Genomic DNA, 17,903 nt, shown 5'->3' with positions numbered 1-17,903 from the left:
TGACTGTGTATTGCTGTAGAAGACAAATAAAACATGAGACAGGTGTTTAGGAAGAGTATAGTTTATTTTGCTTGACCTGCAAACTTATCTAAACAAGACTAACTCTCAGAAAACAGACCGAAAACATTATGATGCGCGCGCTCGTGGAGATGACCCGCGGTCGTCTTCAACTGTTGTCTTCAATAGTCCTTCTTTGCTCAACAACTCATCTGAAAAACAAAGCAAAACATTACAACATTCAGACAAAGAGCAGAGAGCATAGAATCACCAAGAGGCGATACTCTAGTGCAATTTGGGAAACAATAACGCGCTTTTTGAATACATTAAATAAAAACAAAGCCGCTGTTTGCCATTGCGACAGCAATGATATCCAATGCACGAGCGATCGCTTTCACTTCAAAATGGCCGAATCTGTTGCTCTTGGTCATCCTAGGCTCTTTGCATAAAGTTAAATCATAACAGTTATCATGGTTTCTATTTCAAACTATAGTAAACTAAAGTTTGAAACTATAGTTTAAAATAGAAGATGAGTGGGCCTCGCTACTCCCACCCACCATAACCCTCGCAGCGAGGTCCCACTACCGGCCCCCCGTGTTTCCCTGAGGGTCCTCGGGGGTTGTTTGTTCCCTGCCTAGGGCTCAAAGGCCGCCTCGCCCCAGGGAGTGCACGGAAAAGACCGGGCGCCAGGCCGTGCCAGTATTCACTGGATGTTGCTCGGCGGCACATTTCGAGCAACAAACACGTAATATTCTTCGCGATATTGCGTTTATGTACGCAAACCGCAAGGAACTACAGCACAGACGGGCCCGGGTGAAGCATCACGAAGCGGACTTCGTGAGTTTGGCGTAGCTCCACTCGTACCGTCGGTATTGAACTCACCTTGGTCAAGTACAAACAGCTACACCGGGCGAACTGACAACGCTGACTGAGAGCACACGAGCTTTATAGGAATGCATATGCAAATTTTTACAAGGTACGTCACTGTTGTCTCGTTGTCATGGCCAGCGCTGAGGAGGGCTCACCTGATTGGAGCACAGAGCCTCGGGAATTTGCGTCACGGCTAGTTGCCGTCTGCTGTTGACAAAAATATCTTAAATATAATAAATATATATTTTTACATTTTTGGTGCTCTGTAATATTCTGACATGCAGTAGAATATCGAGACAGATGAATATAATTGGATATATGCCGAGCTAGTGTTGTTCCCATACTTATAAACTTCCGGTGACCGGTTGTTGTGAGTTTTTTCCATTTTATACGGTTCCTTTTACAGCATTGATGTTGTGATGCAATTAAAATACATTCAGTTGAATAAACTTTGGCATTCATTTAGTTTTTCAAGCGTAAAACGAGACAAAAGACCCTTTACTCGCACTCGCCCGTCAGAATCGGCAGACTAGCGCAGACGCTCCATTGAATACAATGAGGTAAAATAAATGCTCATATTATAAAGACATGGCGGGGGAAATGTAATTTAATGCAGTGCTTCTTGTACAATCTGAGACCCACTTTATATCGGATATCACTCAGCCAGTGGAGATCGCTGATTTTTAAAGAAAACAGACCTTAAACATGCTGATTTTCCCTTTGGCAGTTTGCTGGAAGCGCTTAACCCAGGTTACTGACAAATTAAATGTCCTATTAGCATGCTTCAGCATATACCCTAAAATCCCAGAATATCTTTCGAAAAAGAGTACGGGTTTAACACCACCATCCTGGCCAAATTTACCCACTGGCCTCTGTCCATCATGGCTTTAATACTCTGTCTTCTCTCTCTGTGGTGTGCGGTCTGGTGGAAAACGGCTGCTGTCGCTTCATCCAGGTGGATGCTACAATGGTGGTAGATGAGGAGATTGCTACCCAATAAATACCAAACTAGCTAAATTTAATAATATTTCCTCTAAATGCTCATTTTGTACTCAATATGATGAAACACTAAAGCATTTATTTTGAGAGTGTACTTACTGTAAAGTGTTTTGGGTTGACTTTTCCAATTTCATTAAAAAATTCTAATTTCCAAACTTCTGTATTTCCCCAAAATTGTATTCTTTGGTTACTCTCTGAGTGTAGATCCTTCTCATTGTAAATTTATTATTGATTTATTGTTTTTTTATAGCAAAGTTTTACTTCCATAAATGTTAATTTTAAAAGAAATACCCTTACTTTTTTATTTTCAGAAAGGACTTTGAAATTTATGTGAACTCTTTAAAAGACTCTAACAATTACAATTCAATTCAATTCAATTCAGCTTTATTTGTATAGCGCTTTTACAATGTAGATTGTGTCAAAGCAGCTTCACATAAATGGTCATAGTAACTGGAACAGTCATAAACAGTCATAATTACACTGCATATAAAACGCTTTCTTGGTGTAAATCATTTAAACTTGATTAATTTGCTGGAATTCTATTTATGTAACCCTCTTTGTCTCTTTGTTCATATTATATCTTTGTAATGTTCTTTCTTGCATTAAAAAAAAAAAAAGTAGATGAGGAGATTCCCCCTATGTGTAAAGCGCTTTGAGTGCCAAGAAAAGCGCTATATAAATGTAAGGAATTATTATTTTTATTATAAAGCACTGTTCTACCATCATGATATAGCCAGACTAAAATAAAAATCACATTATTACGATTAGCTTAAACTACAGCAAACACTCCACTCACTGACAAACAGCCCCTTTCATAAAGATTTATTCCACAGGTCTGTCATAATCAGGCAAATATACATTAACATACAAAATATCGGCCTCTTCTGATGCGCCACACGTTAAATAACGCAATAGTTCAAGACACTCGTTTGCTTTTTTTCTCTACTTAAAAGAACGATAACAATACATCATAACAAGAGCAACAAAAACAACAATAATTCATATCATAAAGATAAGCCAAGTTGTCTTTTCTAAAATTCAATATATAGCGACTCTTTTAAGGTGCACCACATGATCGGCAGGTGACTTGTTAAAGAAACTCAACAAATGTTGCACCATGACACACACACTGAAATAGACAGAGACTTTTTGCAAACGTTGTATATGTATATAAGTGTCTCTTTAAGGTCGTCTTCTGGCACTTTCTCCTGAGCGCGTCCGGCTCGGCTGTGTTTCTAAAGTTAAAGCAGTCTGTTTTTGTTGGTTTGGCACACATCAGGGTGGAAGCGGTGGTAGAGTAAGGCTTCTCTTCTTCTCTTCATATCCAGAAGACTCTGATATCTCATCTCTCACAGCACCTCTGCAGGAAAACAGCAGAAACACATGTGAGAAGATGATTTATTGAACTATTAAAAGCTTGCCAACAACATCTATGACTGTTATTATGAAGCTGAAAATAGAGACGCTTTGCAGAATGCCAAGGCTGCTTTTTTCAGTCATTCACACTGTCCTAAAGTCAACAAACTGCAGAAATCATCAGTTTCATGCATGGAAAATAGCTTAGAGACTCTCTTAATCATCCTTTATACATTATTTTCAAGATTTTATTTTGGGTTCAGTTTAGTTCAGTTCAGTATAATGTAAATGTCACTGCTGAAAGACGAAACACTGAAAAGCAACTCCACTGGTGCCCAGATTTGATCCATATATGATCTTACATACAGCTGAAACCAGAAGTTTACATACACTCTAAAAAAAGAAACACAACCATTTAAAAAAATGTCTGATGGTAAATGATACTAAATGTTTACTATTTTAGGTCCGTTAGGATAACCTAAATGATTTACATTTGCTAAATGCCAGAATAATGAGAGATTTTTATTTGAGAATTTTCTATTAATTTCTAGACCAGGGGTGTCAAACTCAATTCCTGGAGGGCCGAAGCCCTGCACAGTTTAGTTCCAACCCTGCTCCAACACACTTACCTGTAGGTTTCAAACAAGCCTGAAGGACGCTATTAGTTTGATCAGGTGTGTTTAATTAGGGTTGGAACTAAACTGTGCAGAGCTGCGGCCCTTTTGGAACTGAGTTTGACACCTGTGTTCTAGACAGTCAAAAGTTTACACACATTTCCTTGGTATTTTTTAAATCTTTGCTTTTAAACTGTTTAACTTTGGTCAAATGTTTTGGGTATTCTTCCACAAGCTCCTCACAATGGTTTGCAGGAATTTTGGCCCATTCCTCCTGACAGAATTGGTGTAACTGAATCAGATGTGTCGACTGTCTTGCTCGCACAAGCTTTTTCAACTATGCCCACAAATGTTCTATAGGATTGAGATCAGGGCTTTGTGATGGCCACTTCAAAACATTCACTCTGTTGTCCTTAAAGCACATTTGAACTAATTTGGCAGTATGCTTAGGGTCATGGTCTGTTTGGAAGACCCATTTGTGGCCAAGTTTTCATTTCCTTGCTGATGTCTTGAGATGTTGCTTCAGTATTTCTACATGATGTTCTTTCTTCATGATGCCATCTATGCTGTGAAGTGGACCAGTCCCTCCTGCAGCAAAACAGCCCCACAGCATGATGCTGCCGCCCCCATACTTCACAGTTAGGATAGTGTTCATAAGCGTGTAAGCTTTCCCCTTTGTCCTCCAAATGTAACACTGGTCATTATAGCCAAACAGTTCAATCTTAGCTCCATCAGAGCACAGGACATGTCTCCAAAAATTATTCTTTTTCCCAGTGTAATTCAGCAAATTGTAATCTGGCTTTTTTGTTGATTCTGGATTGTTGATTTTCCCATGTTGTCACACAAGGAAGCAGTGTGTGTTTGAGGTTTTCCTTAAATACTATTCTACAGTTGTGCCTCCAATTAACTCAAATGTTGTCAATTAGCCAATCAGAAACTTCCAAAAGCTTGACATCATCATCTGAGCTTTTTCAGAGGCAGAATAATCTTACTGTATGTAAACTTGACTTTCAAGAAAGGTTATAACAATTTCTCAAAAATATCTCTCTCATTATTTTGCTATTAAGCAGAACAGAAACAAATTTGATCATCCTAACTTACCTAAAAAAATAAGTTTAGTCTCATTAAAAAAAAAAAAAAATTATGTGCCTCTTTATAAAGTGTATGTAAAGGTCTGGTTTCAACTGTACGTAATCGGAACAAAATCTGATTCTACCTGCCACATGTTGAGGTTTCATAGGCCTCGCCTTCATCATGAACGGTTCTCCTCCCTCGAAGGCCATGATTGGGTCGTCAGCCGGTTGACTCTGCCCACTGTTCCCACTGTGATTGGACAGCTTGATTATCTCCTCAAAGTCTGCAGCGTCTCCATTGGAGGACAGTCCATTCTGATGCTTAGTGGGCAGAGCTCCGTTAATGACCGGTGCTGCGTCCCAGGACACAGAGCTGAGGAAGACACACAAGCGGCAAAATAAGCAAAACATAATTCATGCAGCTTCATTTCAATTTCAATTCATGCAGCGTCTCGATTACCTCATTGGTGATTGGTTTGTCGCACCAGTATGAAGAGCTTCTGACAGATTTTTCTGTATTACTGCAAGACGAGAGGAAAACAACATTGTACTTTTTTATTTTAACCCTACTTACATGATATTAATAAAAGAGTGATTTTTATATATTCTCAGTACTATAAATAGATTTTTACCGCTGTCATATTCAAAGAAATGAATAAACCAGGTTAATTTTCTTTCATTGTGTGTGTTTAAGATTAGACTTAATGAAACACACACACATCTCACCTGTGCTCCTGCGTCACTCTTACGAGTCCTCTTCATGATTTCTTCCAGACGCTAAAAATGTAAACACAAACGTTAAACCAACAGTACTGAACTAAAATTTCAAATATAATTGAAGACAAAATTTTGAGCCCTCCTGTGAAATTTAAATCGTTTAAAAATATTTCCCAAGTGCTATATTTAACAATTTTTAAAAATTCATTCATTCATTTTCCTTCAGTTTAGTCCCTTTATTTATCAGAGGTCACAACAACAGAATGAACCGCCAACTTATTCAGCATATGTTTTACACAGCGGATGCCCTTCCAGCTGCAAAGCAGTACTGGGAAACATCCATAGACACTCATTCACACACACTAAGAACATTCAAACTCCACACAGAAATGCCAAATGACCCAGCCGGGACTCGAACCAGTGACCTTCTTTCTTTGAGGCGACAGTGCTAACCACTGAGCCACCGTAATGCCAGATTAGAGGTCTGCGGGGCCCGACCAGATTTATTGCAACGTGGGATTAATTTCCGGATAAAGCATGGGAGCGGTCGGTAACTGGTGTAATTTGAACGGGAGCGGGCGGTCTAACAATATGACTCCCGAGCGAGCGAGCACGCCTATGTGTGTGTGTGAATGAGAAAGCGTGATGCTGTGTTTAGCTTGATTGGTGGACTTTTATTTTACCTTCTTTCTTTCCAAGCGTTCCAGCTCCTCCTTCTGGAAGTGTTTCTCTCGTTCGATCCTCTGTTTCTCTGCTTCTTCTCGGGCTTTGGATTCAGCCTCTTTTCGCTGCCAAAGACACATAAAACCACATCATACATTCATTTATTACACATCTCTAAAATACCTAAAAGTCTAGTGCCATGTCACATATGGGACCCCACATTTGGCTGGTTAGTGTGGTCCAATAATGTCGTTTCACCATGTCCAGTCAGCTGCTTTAATCAGCTTTATCAGTGGTTATCAGTTGATAGATATGGGCCAGTAGGGGCCTTCCGCGCAGTAAATGTCACTCAGAAGGCTGTTATCGTCCATTCACATTGTTAATCAGCTATACTAATAGAGAAGAGTCCAGATCTGTTTTACATTACTGTGACGGTTAAGGTAGGGGTAGGCATTAATGAGTTATAATTAATGGGAAATTTAATAAATAATATTAATAATTCTAGTTAACTTCCGGCTGCAGCCATATGCGATCTATAGCTGATTAACCATGTGGATGGATGATAACAGCCTTCAAATGATCTTCTTTTGCGTTCCAGCAGAAGAAAGTGAAGTCTGAGTAAAGGTTGACAGAACTTGTAGTTTTGGGTGGACTATCTCTTGACAATGGCTTCCAATATGATCATCATAGTAAAAGCTTAGAGATTATAGACACACATTCTTCTCCGGCTGTTATTAAGACTGCTGGCAGCTGCTAACACAAAAATAATCATCTACTATAGGGCCCATGGCAAGTTTCTGGAGCAATGAGTGTCGCAGAGAAAACTAGTAAAGTCAATACACACACACATACCCTCACTGGCCACTTTATTAGGTACACCTGTTCAACTGCTCGTTAACGGAGTGAACGTTATCAAGATTGGAAAAACGTTCGCTGGTCTAATAAGTCTTTATTTCTGCTGCGACATTCAGATGGCCGGGTCAGAATTTGGCGACAACAACACGAAGCAGGGATCCATCCTGCCTTGTATCAACGGTTCAGGCTGGTTGTGGTGGTCCATTCCTTTATAACAACAGTGTTAACGACAGCGATAACACACCATGTCATAAAGCGTGAATCATCTCAGACTGGTTTCTTGAACATGACAATGAGTTCACTGTACTCAAATGGCCTTCACAGTCATCAGATCTCAATCCAATAGAGCACCTTTGGGATGTGGTGAAACGGGAGATTCGCATCATGGATGTGCAGCCGACAAATCTGCAGCAGCTGTGTGATGCTATCATGTCAATATGGAGCAAAATCTCTGAGGAATATTTCCAGTACCTTGTTGAATCTATGCCATGAAGGATTAAGGCAGTTCTAAAGGCATTTAAATAAGGTGTACCTAATAAAGTGGCCGGTGAGTGTAAACAAGACGAAAAAATATTGTTTATTTTTTTTCCGGCTGTTAAAAAAAAAACAAAAAAACAAAGTGACCCGAAAGCCAACATGGAAGAGTTAAATGAACGAGAAAATTTGGCCAATTGAAACTTAATTCTGTCCTTCAATTGGCTTGAACTCTGGATCGCTGTAATGTAATCAGTGTCAATGAGACTGTCCGGAGTGAATGAAGGATCGCCACACAGCACGACTCTGCAATCCTGCCTGTCACACCAGCAAACTGTTTACATTTCCAAACTGATCTAGAGGGTAACTACATCAAGACATTCAATTCACATTCAGCAAATATTCGTTTTGATGTACAGTTGAAGTCTGAATTATTCACCCCTGACTTATTAGCCCCACTGTATGTTTTTCCCCAATTTCTGTTTAACGGAGAGCAGATTTTCTGAACACATTTCTGAACATAATAGTTTTAATAACTCATTTATAATAATGACACGCCATGAAGACAGTCCATATTATTTGACAAGACATTTCTCAATATTCAGCTTAAAGTAAGATTTAAAGGGTTAACTAGGTTATTCAGGCAAGTTAGGGTAATTAGGCAAGTCATTGTATAACAGTGGTTTGTTCTGTAGACTATCCAAAAAATATTGCTTAAGAGGGCTAATAACATTGACCTTAAAATGGTTTGAAAAAAATTAAAAACTGTTTTTCTTCTAGCCAAATATACATATATATATATATGTGTGTGTGTGTGTGTGTGTGTGTGTGTGTGTGTGAAACCATTAAACAAAGCAATTCGTATTCAAGCGAAACGGCTGATGGAAACATGCTGCGAGAGAGACTTTTACAGTCTATGGAGAGAGAGCACATTTAAATACAGAGGTCCAAAATACAACACATACAGAGAGTTTAGATGCAAATAAATGCACCACACACACACATTAGCTTATCAACAGCATCCGAAACAGCCCCACAACAAACACAGTCAATTCTCAGTTGTCTTTACACCTTGCACTGGCTTTTGGGAAATTGTTCAATGAGGCTTTATAGCCAGATTTATACTGACACAACATACTGTACTGCTGGATGGGAATTTAAAGGTCAAAGATTAAAGGCAAACATGAACTTTGCATCCAGAGCCTCATCAGCCAGTTCAGTTCAGACTTTGGGATCAAATAATAAAAATCTGCATTATTTATGGGCTTTTAATATTCTTGTAATATTTATTAAATGCAACACAGCAATATTTCTATGGCGATCTTTATCATTTTAAAACTGATTGCTTATTCAAGTTAAGCCTTTCATCTAATATTCAATGTTCACTTTTTATTTTAATTGTAGTTTACTGCAGGTATTAGTAATCTTGCTAGGTTTTCTTGCAATTTATGTTTAATATTGAAATTGAATTATGTTTATTTATTATATATTTAAATAAGTCAATCAATAAGTCGATCATGATTTCATAATATGGGTTTACGATTTACCTGAAATCTTATACAAAGGTACTATAGGCTATTTCAGTACTTATATTAATTTAAGTATATGTCTTAAACTTAAACATTTGTCACCTTTCTAAGACGACAAATCTGACGAGAAACACCTGAGGGAAAAACCTGAGGCAAGACTTGAAGCTCTAAAAGATAATATTCATAAAATGAAATGCAACCGGAGAGCAGTTTTTGTGGACTCTATCTGTCACTCATTAGTATCCTGTTCTCTCCTGTCATGCCAAAATTAATATAAGCCCGTCTGGCAGCGTCCACTCCAGCCATAACTCACCTTATATCTGTTATCAAGCATATAAAAATACAGCTCCTGAGATGAAGAGCATCTGACAGTCATGGCTTATGATGAAACTTCTGCTCAGACAATGATCTGAGGACAGCAGCGATGTTTACGAGCGAGCTAAATGCTGCATTGTGTAACTAGTACACAGACGGCACTGTTACTTCATATGTGCTTAAATATCTCTCTGAAATAACGCAAACACTCTCAAAGTGCGTAAAAGAATATTAAGAGTTGAGCATGATACGTGAATACTAGTTAGCGTCCATAGATATATACGTTAAATGTCGCCTACCCTAATGTTGCTTTATGGACAGAATGCGTCAACAGATCCGCCATTTTAGTACAGGGTAACGCTCCTTTGAAATGAACACTTCTTTTAAACGAGCGCCATCTAGCGGTCACATAATCTAATGACTATTATGAAACTTATTTTATAAATACATATAACTTGACATTAACTTTTTTTCTTACCAACCCCACTGGTCTTTTTCACAAGACAAAATTTTATTGTTGGAAACTGTGTTTTATATATATCTATATTTGACTTTTGCATGCTTGAGGAAGAGACGTTTGATTTGGGTCATTAAATAACTCATACTACCAATATTATGATATAGGTTGCCTATATCTGCTGTATTCACCCTAAAACCTACAGTAGGTTGACATAAAACCAATGACAACACCCATTCTTGTCTTAAGATATTTTAAGCATTTTTTTGAATAACAGTAAGTTCATGACATGTTACATATATAGTAAATCTGCTGGTTTTAAACATACAGCATAATAATAAATACAGGTATGTAACAACCATAACATTACTCTTATGTCTTAGGACAAATATGATTAACTTTTGATTACCTACACTAAATGTTGACTATTGAAGGTACATTTATAACAACTATTTATTTGTAGACTAGTGTATTATCAAACCATGTTGCATACAAATGCATTCAACAGACTTAAATGACAGTGTATTGCTGTAGAAGACAAATAAAACAGGAGACAGGTGTTTAGGAAGAGTATAGTTTATTTTGTTTGACCTGCAAACTTATCTAAACAAGACTAACTCTCAGAAAACAGACCGAAAACATTATGATGAGCGCGCTCGTGGAGATGACCCGCGGTCGTCTTCAACTGTTGTCTTCAATAGTCCTTCTTTGCTCAACACCCAGACAGCACACATACGTTGGGCCGACGTCGGCCGAAGGTCAACACGTCGGCCCCTTTAATTCTAACATCGGTATATGGTCGGCCAAACATACGCATGATCGTTCGGTCGTGTGTTCTATTGTTCCAGCTCAACAAACGTCGGCTCTGCATCGGTTAACGACCAGAGGCCGACGAAGCACTTCATAAGCACTTTATCTCTCATGCCCATGAAGGAATCCGGCAACATATTTGGTTTACAAGTAAGTTTTTGCGTGCATAATAAATTAGACAAACGCGACATGCATCATGTCTACTGCGTCGGTCGGTCCAGCTTTAAATAGCCTACAATAATACAGTAAAACTGACCAAAATGCCTACAATACATGATTTCAATTAATTAAAATATAAAAAGTTTTGTTGTTATGCTTAAATAATGAAAACGTTTTTTTTCTGGTGTTAACTGCTGTTTGCTTTTTTTTATTGTGGCTTTTTCTAATACATTTTTCCCAGTGTAAAAATGTTCTGCATGTTCGGCTGTTTAATTAAAATAAACACCTTTTTACAGAGTGACATCTTTGTTTTATATATACTTGCATTTATATTTATTGGTTATTTATTTTTGACAGTGAATCTGATGCACAAATAAGTGTTTGTTTTGTAACAGTTTAGTAGGCTATTAAGCTCGTCTTAAAGATAATAGCGTATATAAAACTGCTAAATACATTTTTAATTCAATATATAAAATACAAGGTTATTATTTAAATAGTCTATGGAGTGATCATGTTTATAAATGTAATACTGCATGACTTTGATGTGCGCGCGCGCGTCTCATTCCAACACTGGAGCGGAGGGGATGTTGCTATGGGAAACGAAGCTACAACACGACACGACACCACCTGAAAGACACAACACGACTTCTCTCAAGCTGCCGTTTTGACAGTTTTTAGGTAAGTTTAGTCCCTAAAACAAAGCAAATACTACATAAAACTGTTCCTCACACTTTTATTATTGGCAATTGATGAATATTCAGTTGAATAGTATGTTATATAAGAGTGGTAAGTCTTCGTAAAAGTCCGTTAGCATATTAGCACTGGTAACGTTAGCGTCGGGGTAATATTACGTTAACTTACTTAATGTTAGCTCTTGTTAAACTTGTTTGTTAAAGTTTTGGCTTTTATTTATTCTTTATGTGTAGATGAAAGGTTTTGTCAATGTTTTATTGAATGCACTTAATATGTAGTCTAAAATACGCATTGTACTGTAAAGGAACGTGAATCAAAAGTTCAATCGTGTTTTGATATTTCATGGTATCTTAAACAAATGTTAAGTAAAAAAGTGTTCTGTGGTTTCAGGAGTGAGAGAATAACCCCCTGCTACAGAAAATATAACACAAGATTCCTAAATTTCTGAAGGTAGCTGATCACAGAGATGCAGAAAAGACAGGTAACTTTAAGCAGAGGATTAATTCATATGAATTTCCATTGCACATCATTATGCACATGTTACATGTCTATATATTATGCATCTGTTACTTGTCTTTATTGCAGTTATTTTAAGATAGTTTTGACATTGAAACATGTTAGTGGTATTAAATTTCACATCACATGATTCTTCAGAACTTAGTAAATATGCAGATTTGCTGCTAATGAAGTAATATTTGTGATTTTCATTTTGTTTAATTTTTTATGATTAATTGATTTATTAAATCTTAGAAAAAAGTTTACACTAAATTATTTGTCATCACATCTGTTTTTAGCATTGATAGCAATCCGAAATGTTTCTTGAGCAGCAAATCAGCACCATTTGATAATCACCATTATATTAGTTCAACCTCAAGCACTAAATCAACATCTTAAAAAAAGATTTCTGAAAGATCAAGTGACACTGAAGACTTGAGTAATGATGCTGAAAATTTAGCTTTACATCATAGCTATGAATTACATGTATATTTACACTGTTCACCCATCCCTTACACCTTAACTCATCCTTAAGTCAATTTAAGCCCTAAATGAATAATTTTTGATTTGTACAGGCATGATATGCAACTTGTATTCAGTCGTTTTGTTTTTTCTTTCTTTTGCTTTTGTTTTCCACATCAACTGAAAAGGAGGTCTAAGTTTAACCTAAGTGCCGTGTTGCTGATGAACATCTTTATATGTAAGTATATTTTTGACTGACTGCCAGACACTTGTCAAACAGTGATGAGCAAACGAGGGGCCGTTCTTTTAAAAAGATCAGGGAGATGCAAGTCTGGAGATTAATATACATTTTAATTCAAAATTGATTTATCTGGAAATATTTCATAATGTTTTGAGATATGTGCCCTATATGCATTTAGATGTCCGTGCATGTTTAAAATACTTTTAAATTTAACAATGGCTGCAAGTTATAAAAACATAAACAAACACAAAAATGTTAAAGTAAATTGAGAAAACATTTTCATCAGTTTGACAACAGGTAGATCAGCTCATGACAGACATGTTAACAGATCAGTTTAACTCTTATTAAATTCATTCATTCATTCATTCATTCATTCATTTTCTTTTCTGCTTAGTCCCTTTATTAATCTGGGGTAACCACAGCGGAATGAACTGTCAACTTATCCAGCATATGTTTTACGCAGTGGATGCCCTTCCAGCTGCAAGCCATCACTGGGAAACAACCATATACGCTTGTTCTCACTCATACACTACAGACAATTTAGCCTACCCAATTCACCTGTACCCCATGTCTTCGGACTTGTAGGCAAAACCGGAGCACCCAGAGAAAACCCACCAAACGCAGAGAGAATTTGCAAACTACACACAGAAATGCCTGCTGATCCAGCTGCGGCTCGAGTCAGCATCCTTGCTGTAAGGCGACAGCACTACCTATTGTGCCACCACGTCACGCTCTTATTAAATTATATTTATATATTGTTGTGTTTCAGTACATGCTATTTTGGGAAGACAAAATATATTCATAAGCTCTCAGAAAATTCAATAAGAGAATTCATTCATTCATTTTAAGAGAATTAACTGCACAATTACTTGAAATGTGTGGGATTACATTATTTGTTAACCCAAAGTGAGTTTCTCTTTCTTTGCAGTATTGGATGCCTGATTGCAGTTCAACTCCAAACTCAGTTGGACCAGCTGATCAGTGTCTTCAGTATTACCACAAGCTACTGGGCAGATGTGTGGACAGCTATGAGCCAAACTTGGGACGTTTGGTTTTTAGGTAATACCAGTGACAAAGTATTCAGTAAATTGCTTATAATAAAAGATGCTCACTGCTTACCCCCTTATAGTTAAGTTGTTTGCAGTTTCATTGTTGTAAAAATACCATACTTTTTCCTTTTTTTATAAGCAGGTTTGACCGTCTGGGCAGCAGAAACAAGACAACTAATCATAGTTGAGTTGAGATTAGTATTATTAACTTGACTAGTTTGGTTGCAGACTTGTTCAATACTTAACAATTTGTATAAGTTACAAGATCAATGGTCCTGCTATCAATGTTTTTGTAACTTAAATTCATTACAGTTTAGATACAATCAAATGTCCAAACCATCTCTGAGTGAATGACATCAAGGAAACAGGATCAAAAAGATCATTCATTATAGAACGTTTCATAGGTAACAGCACATCCTTTGTGAAAAATAATTTATTTTTGTGTCATCATCACAAGACAAAATACATTTCAACTGATTTCAATTGGTTATATTTTTCAGGTCCTCCTGATCATTCTGTTCTCCTGGTTGTGAGGATGTGCAGAGGCTGTATTTGTCAGTGTTAAAAGACTTGTGCAGCTGTATCCAGACATACAAGCAGCCGACAAAGAGTTCTGGAGCAGGACAGACAGGTAGTTCACAGTGGCTAGGCTAGAAGTTTATACTTGGGTGGCCAGAAAGTGGCCTCCGCTATTTTGGGGGGTCCATACAAATACACCAGTGTAAGCTATACTATTACACTGAAAAAATTAAATGAAAGAATTAATTAATCGGTTGAACACAAAATATTTTAAAGAAAGCTTAAGTATCAAGGTGGCAATATATAGCATCTGTTACATTGTAGTACATGAGCTGGCTAATACAGACTCGTAAATGTTTAGTTGTTAAGATTAGTTAAATACTAAATCCTATACTTGAGACCTGTTGCATATACAGCTTTAACTGAACTGAATTTAACTAGAACTACACCAGCATTCCAAGTGCTTTAGACTAGCTTTTTGCACTGGTGCGTCTAAAATGTTTGATGGCATTGCATTTAACAATGCAATTTTACATGTTAAAATCACAATCCATATAGGCAATATTGACTTGTAAATGATTAACTAAAATCGGGTCAACACACATTATGGGGATTGTGTGTAGAATTTTGAGGAAATTAATGAATTTAATCCATTTTGAAATAAGACTGAAACATTAAAAATGTGGAAAAAGTGAAGCGCTATCAATACTTTCCGGATGCATTGTATATGGTTTTTAGCGCGTTATCAAAGACTTAAAAAAATAGTCCAACATTATTTACAGCAGCAAAAGACCCTCCACATCAAAAGCTACTGGTCAGCTCACGATTCAGCAAACATCTGAAAAACAAATAGCTTATTATGCCTTCACAAGAAATCAGTGTTTTTGAGTCTAATGAAGATAGTACTATTTTATTAAATTATTATTTAGCCTGGCATGTTTACTGTTACAAAATATTTTAAATGTTTCTTAAAATAAAACATATTGTGTTCAATGGGGGAAAAGTAGATGTTTTTTACACAGAGATAAAAAAAACACATTTCAGAGCAGTAATCACAATACTGTGAAACTGTGATATTTTTATCCAAGATTATACCCTCAGAATCTTATACCTGCCCATTCCTAGCCAGTTACTTAAAGCATTCAGTCAGAGTTTATTTATTTAAATTTTTTTTCAGTTGGCCTATATTCTGTTTTTCTATGTTCTTGGAAATGCTGCTGTGCATGAAAATGTGACGATATATCCGGTTCTATAGTTAATTCTGAAATAAATCTTAAAATGAAACAATATTTAAAAATGCAATATTTAATGTGTCAGACACTAAATAAACATGTCAATTCATTTATATTAATCTGATTCCTTAACAGGGCAGCACGGTGGCGCAGAGGGTAGCACGTTTGCCTCACAGCAAGAAGGTCGCTGCTTCAAGCTTTGGCTGGGTCAGTTGGTGTTTCTGTGTAAAGTTTGCATGCTCTCCCTGTGTTGGCATGGGTTTCCTCCGGGTGCTCCGGTTTTCCCAAGTCCAAAGACATGGGTGAATTGGGTATGCTAAAATTGACCATAGTGTATAAGTGTGTGTGAATGAGTGTGTATTGGTTGCAGCTGGAAGGGCATCCGCTGCGTAAAACATTTGCTGGATAAGTTGGCCTTTCATTCCGCTGTGGCGACCCCAGATTAATAAAGGGACTTAGCCCAAAAGAAAATGAATGAATGAATCCATAACAGTTAATATTGGTATAATGAGAAGCAGTTGTCGTTTATGTAAATTAATCATTTGAGCGTGCTGCTTAGATTGGGGTATGTTGTGACATTAAATTGTCAATAGGTTTTTTTTTCTACATTTTAAATCTGCTTTAGCTTTCTTCTTTCCTATAAACCTGGAAATATAAAATACATATATTTTTGGTTTTTAACAAATTGCTTATTTTATTCTTAGATTGGTGTACGCTGATGGTCTGCTGAGAATTCTGCTGAGTTGAAGGGATCCTCCTGTCAGACAACCTCTCCAAAGTACAACAGGACTAGTAAGTAACATCTTAAACATACACTACTGTTTCATAGCTTTTAGGTTGGTATGGTAAATTCTCTTCTGATAGTGTCAGCTTTATTTATTTAATACAGTCAAGCAGTAATACTGTGAATTTAATACAATGTATATAATTAATAGTGTCACATGATCCTTCTGAAAAAATAGTATTCCAATGTACTGATTCTGTCCTCAAGCTGTTTTTTTTAAATATAAAACATTTTAAATAGTATTCTTGATGTATGAAAAGTTTATTTTTAAGAGCATAGTATTTATTTGAAAAACAAAAAAGTTTGCTCTTTGATGATTGCTAACAATCAGACATGTTTCTTTAAAACAAAAAGAATTTGTGCAAAAAAGTATTCTCACTGAGCGTTGTCCAACTGTGGTCCAACACGTCATTTAAGTTTTCAAATAAGCCTAAAAGACTCGATTAGCTGCATCAGGTGCATTTAATTAGAGAGTTGAATATATAATTTCTTTATATATCCTCCTCTATAGCCTACATATAATTGTTGTTGTAGCAGAAATAAAGCTATGATTAGGCCGACCCAGATTTTTCGCAGAACTCCGCAGATGTTTGTTCAGATGTTTGTTCATTATTTCTGTTTATTTACTTGAGTAAATGTGTGTAAATCTATATTTATTCAGTTTTTTAATTAATTTCAGTAATATTATTGACTAATGTGAAAATGTTCGTCTGATTTATGTACAATGAGGTTTGGACAGTAATATTTTCTGTCTTACTAGATATGTTATATGAAAAACTTGCTTTATTTACCAAATAAAGTGAATCTAATTGGATTTGCATTTTAAACATTAAAGAAAACTTAAAATATATTATTTTTATATTTCATATATTAAGGTTTTAGTTATGATACTCCCAAAATAATTCCGCAGAAATCCACAGACTTCCACCAAAATTTTCAGCAGAAATAGCAAAAAACATCCGCAGATTCCTCCTGGCCCTAGCTATGATATATTAAATGTGGTGTACAGTGTGACATTTTAGTTGACGAAACTTAGTTTAATTTGCATGTAATGTGGTATCTGAAGATTAGACATATATTTAGATACACATTTATACTAACACAATGATACTAAAAACAAAAAAAAAACATTCATTATGATTTCACAAGGAATTTAACTTTCAAATGGCTTTTCTGAAAATTAGTGCTCAGACACACTCTTTAAGTTTAAATTACATTACACATTTAAGCTAGGCACTTGCATAACGCATACTCCAGTTATATGTCATGAAACAAATAATATATATTTGTGGTAATATGAACTGCTGCAATGCTAATCTTTCTCCTTTTGGTTTCTTGCTTTATTTAAGGGTTCCCACTACAAGGACTAGATTTGGCTACTGCAGTCCCGGTTTGGGCCAGCCTCACTTGTGAACACTAAAGATGAAGACAACATACAAGAACAATTTAGAGGATGACGACACACTTTTTATTCCACCTATATATCCCCTTTTATGTGTAAGCAACATTCCACAAGATAAAACAAAACTAAATGACAGGT

General features: G+C 36.4%; 1 protein-coding gene and 2 long non-coding RNA genes across 13 annotated transcripts; 1 reads left to right on the top strand and 2 right to left on the bottom strand.

Moving 5' to 3' along the window:
• Nucleotides 1–45: 45 nt before the first annotated feature.
• On the bottom strand, nt 46–917 carry LOC137496004 (uncharacterized). The gene is made up of 2 exons (XR_011016063.1): nt 880–917; nt 46–209 (listed from the first exon to the last, which is right to left on the bottom strand). It is a non-coding gene; the product is annotated as an uncharacterized lncRNA (long non-coding RNA).
• A 1,756-nt stretch (nt 918–2,673) lies between these two features.
• Nucleotides 2,674–9,748, bottom strand: LOC110438684 (uncharacterized). 2 transcript variants are annotated; one of them, XM_073954447.1, is made up of 6 exons: nt 9,461–9,748; nt 6,310–6,414; nt 5,542–5,686; nt 5,370–5,430; nt 5,053–5,282; nt 2,674–3,226 (listed from the first exon to the last, which is right to left on the bottom strand). In XM_073954447.1, the coding sequence occupies exons 1-6, from the start codon at nt 9,521–9,523 to the stop codon at nt 3,216–3,218; spliced, it is 615 nt and encodes a 204-aa protein (XP_073810548.1). In that variant the 5' UTR covers nt 9,524–9,748; the 3' UTR covers nt 2,674–3,215. The 2 variants fall into 2 exon arrangements, with proteins under 2 accessions (XP_073810548.1, XP_073810549.1); XM_073954448.1 differs by having other exon boundaries at nt 5,629–5,686.
• Nucleotides 9,749–11,482: 1,734 nt separating this feature from the next.
• LOC103911264 (uncharacterized) lies at nt 11,483–17,903 on the top strand. 10 transcript variants are annotated; one of them, XR_012408142.1, is made up of 11 exons: nt 11,483–11,566; nt 11,972–12,062; nt 12,727–12,776; nt 13,174–13,471; nt 13,708–13,838; nt 13,971–14,011; nt 14,141–14,232; nt 14,329–14,459; nt 15,715–15,786; nt 16,284–16,371; nt 17,713–17,903. It is a non-coding gene; the product is annotated as an uncharacterized lncRNA (long non-coding RNA). The 10 variants fall into 10 exon arrangements; XR_012408143.1 differs by having other exon boundaries at nt 13,968–14,011; XR_011016059.2 differs by having other exon boundaries at nt 13,365–13,471; nt 13,971–14,232.

Source organism: Danio rerio, chromosome 6 (genome assembly GCF_049306965.1).
Source record: "Danio rerio strain Tuebingen ecotype United States chromosome 6, GRCz12tu, whole genome shotgun sequence".
Taxonomy (NCBI): domain Eukaryota; kingdom Metazoa; phylum Chordata; class Actinopteri; order Cypriniformes; family Danionidae; genus Danio; species Danio rerio.
The sequence above is the reverse complement of the archived record's forward strand: the minus strand, read 5'-3'. Positions and strand labels throughout refer to the sequence as shown.

Excerpts from the sequence above, each read along its gene's own strand:
- LOC110438684 (XM_073954447.1), bottom strand. The coding sequence starts at position 9,523 with ATGACTGTCAGATGCTCTTCATCTCAGGAGCTGTATTTTTATATGCTT. Across the intron at positions 6,415-9,460 it reads TGCTTGATAACAGATATAAG|CGAAAAGAGGCTGAATCCAA; the intron begins GTGAGTTATGGC and ends TGTCTTTGGCAG. Across the intron at positions 5,431-5,541 it reads TTTCTTTGAATATGACAGCG|TAATACAGAAAAATCTGTCA; the intron begins GTAAAAATCTAT and ends CTCGTCTTGCAG.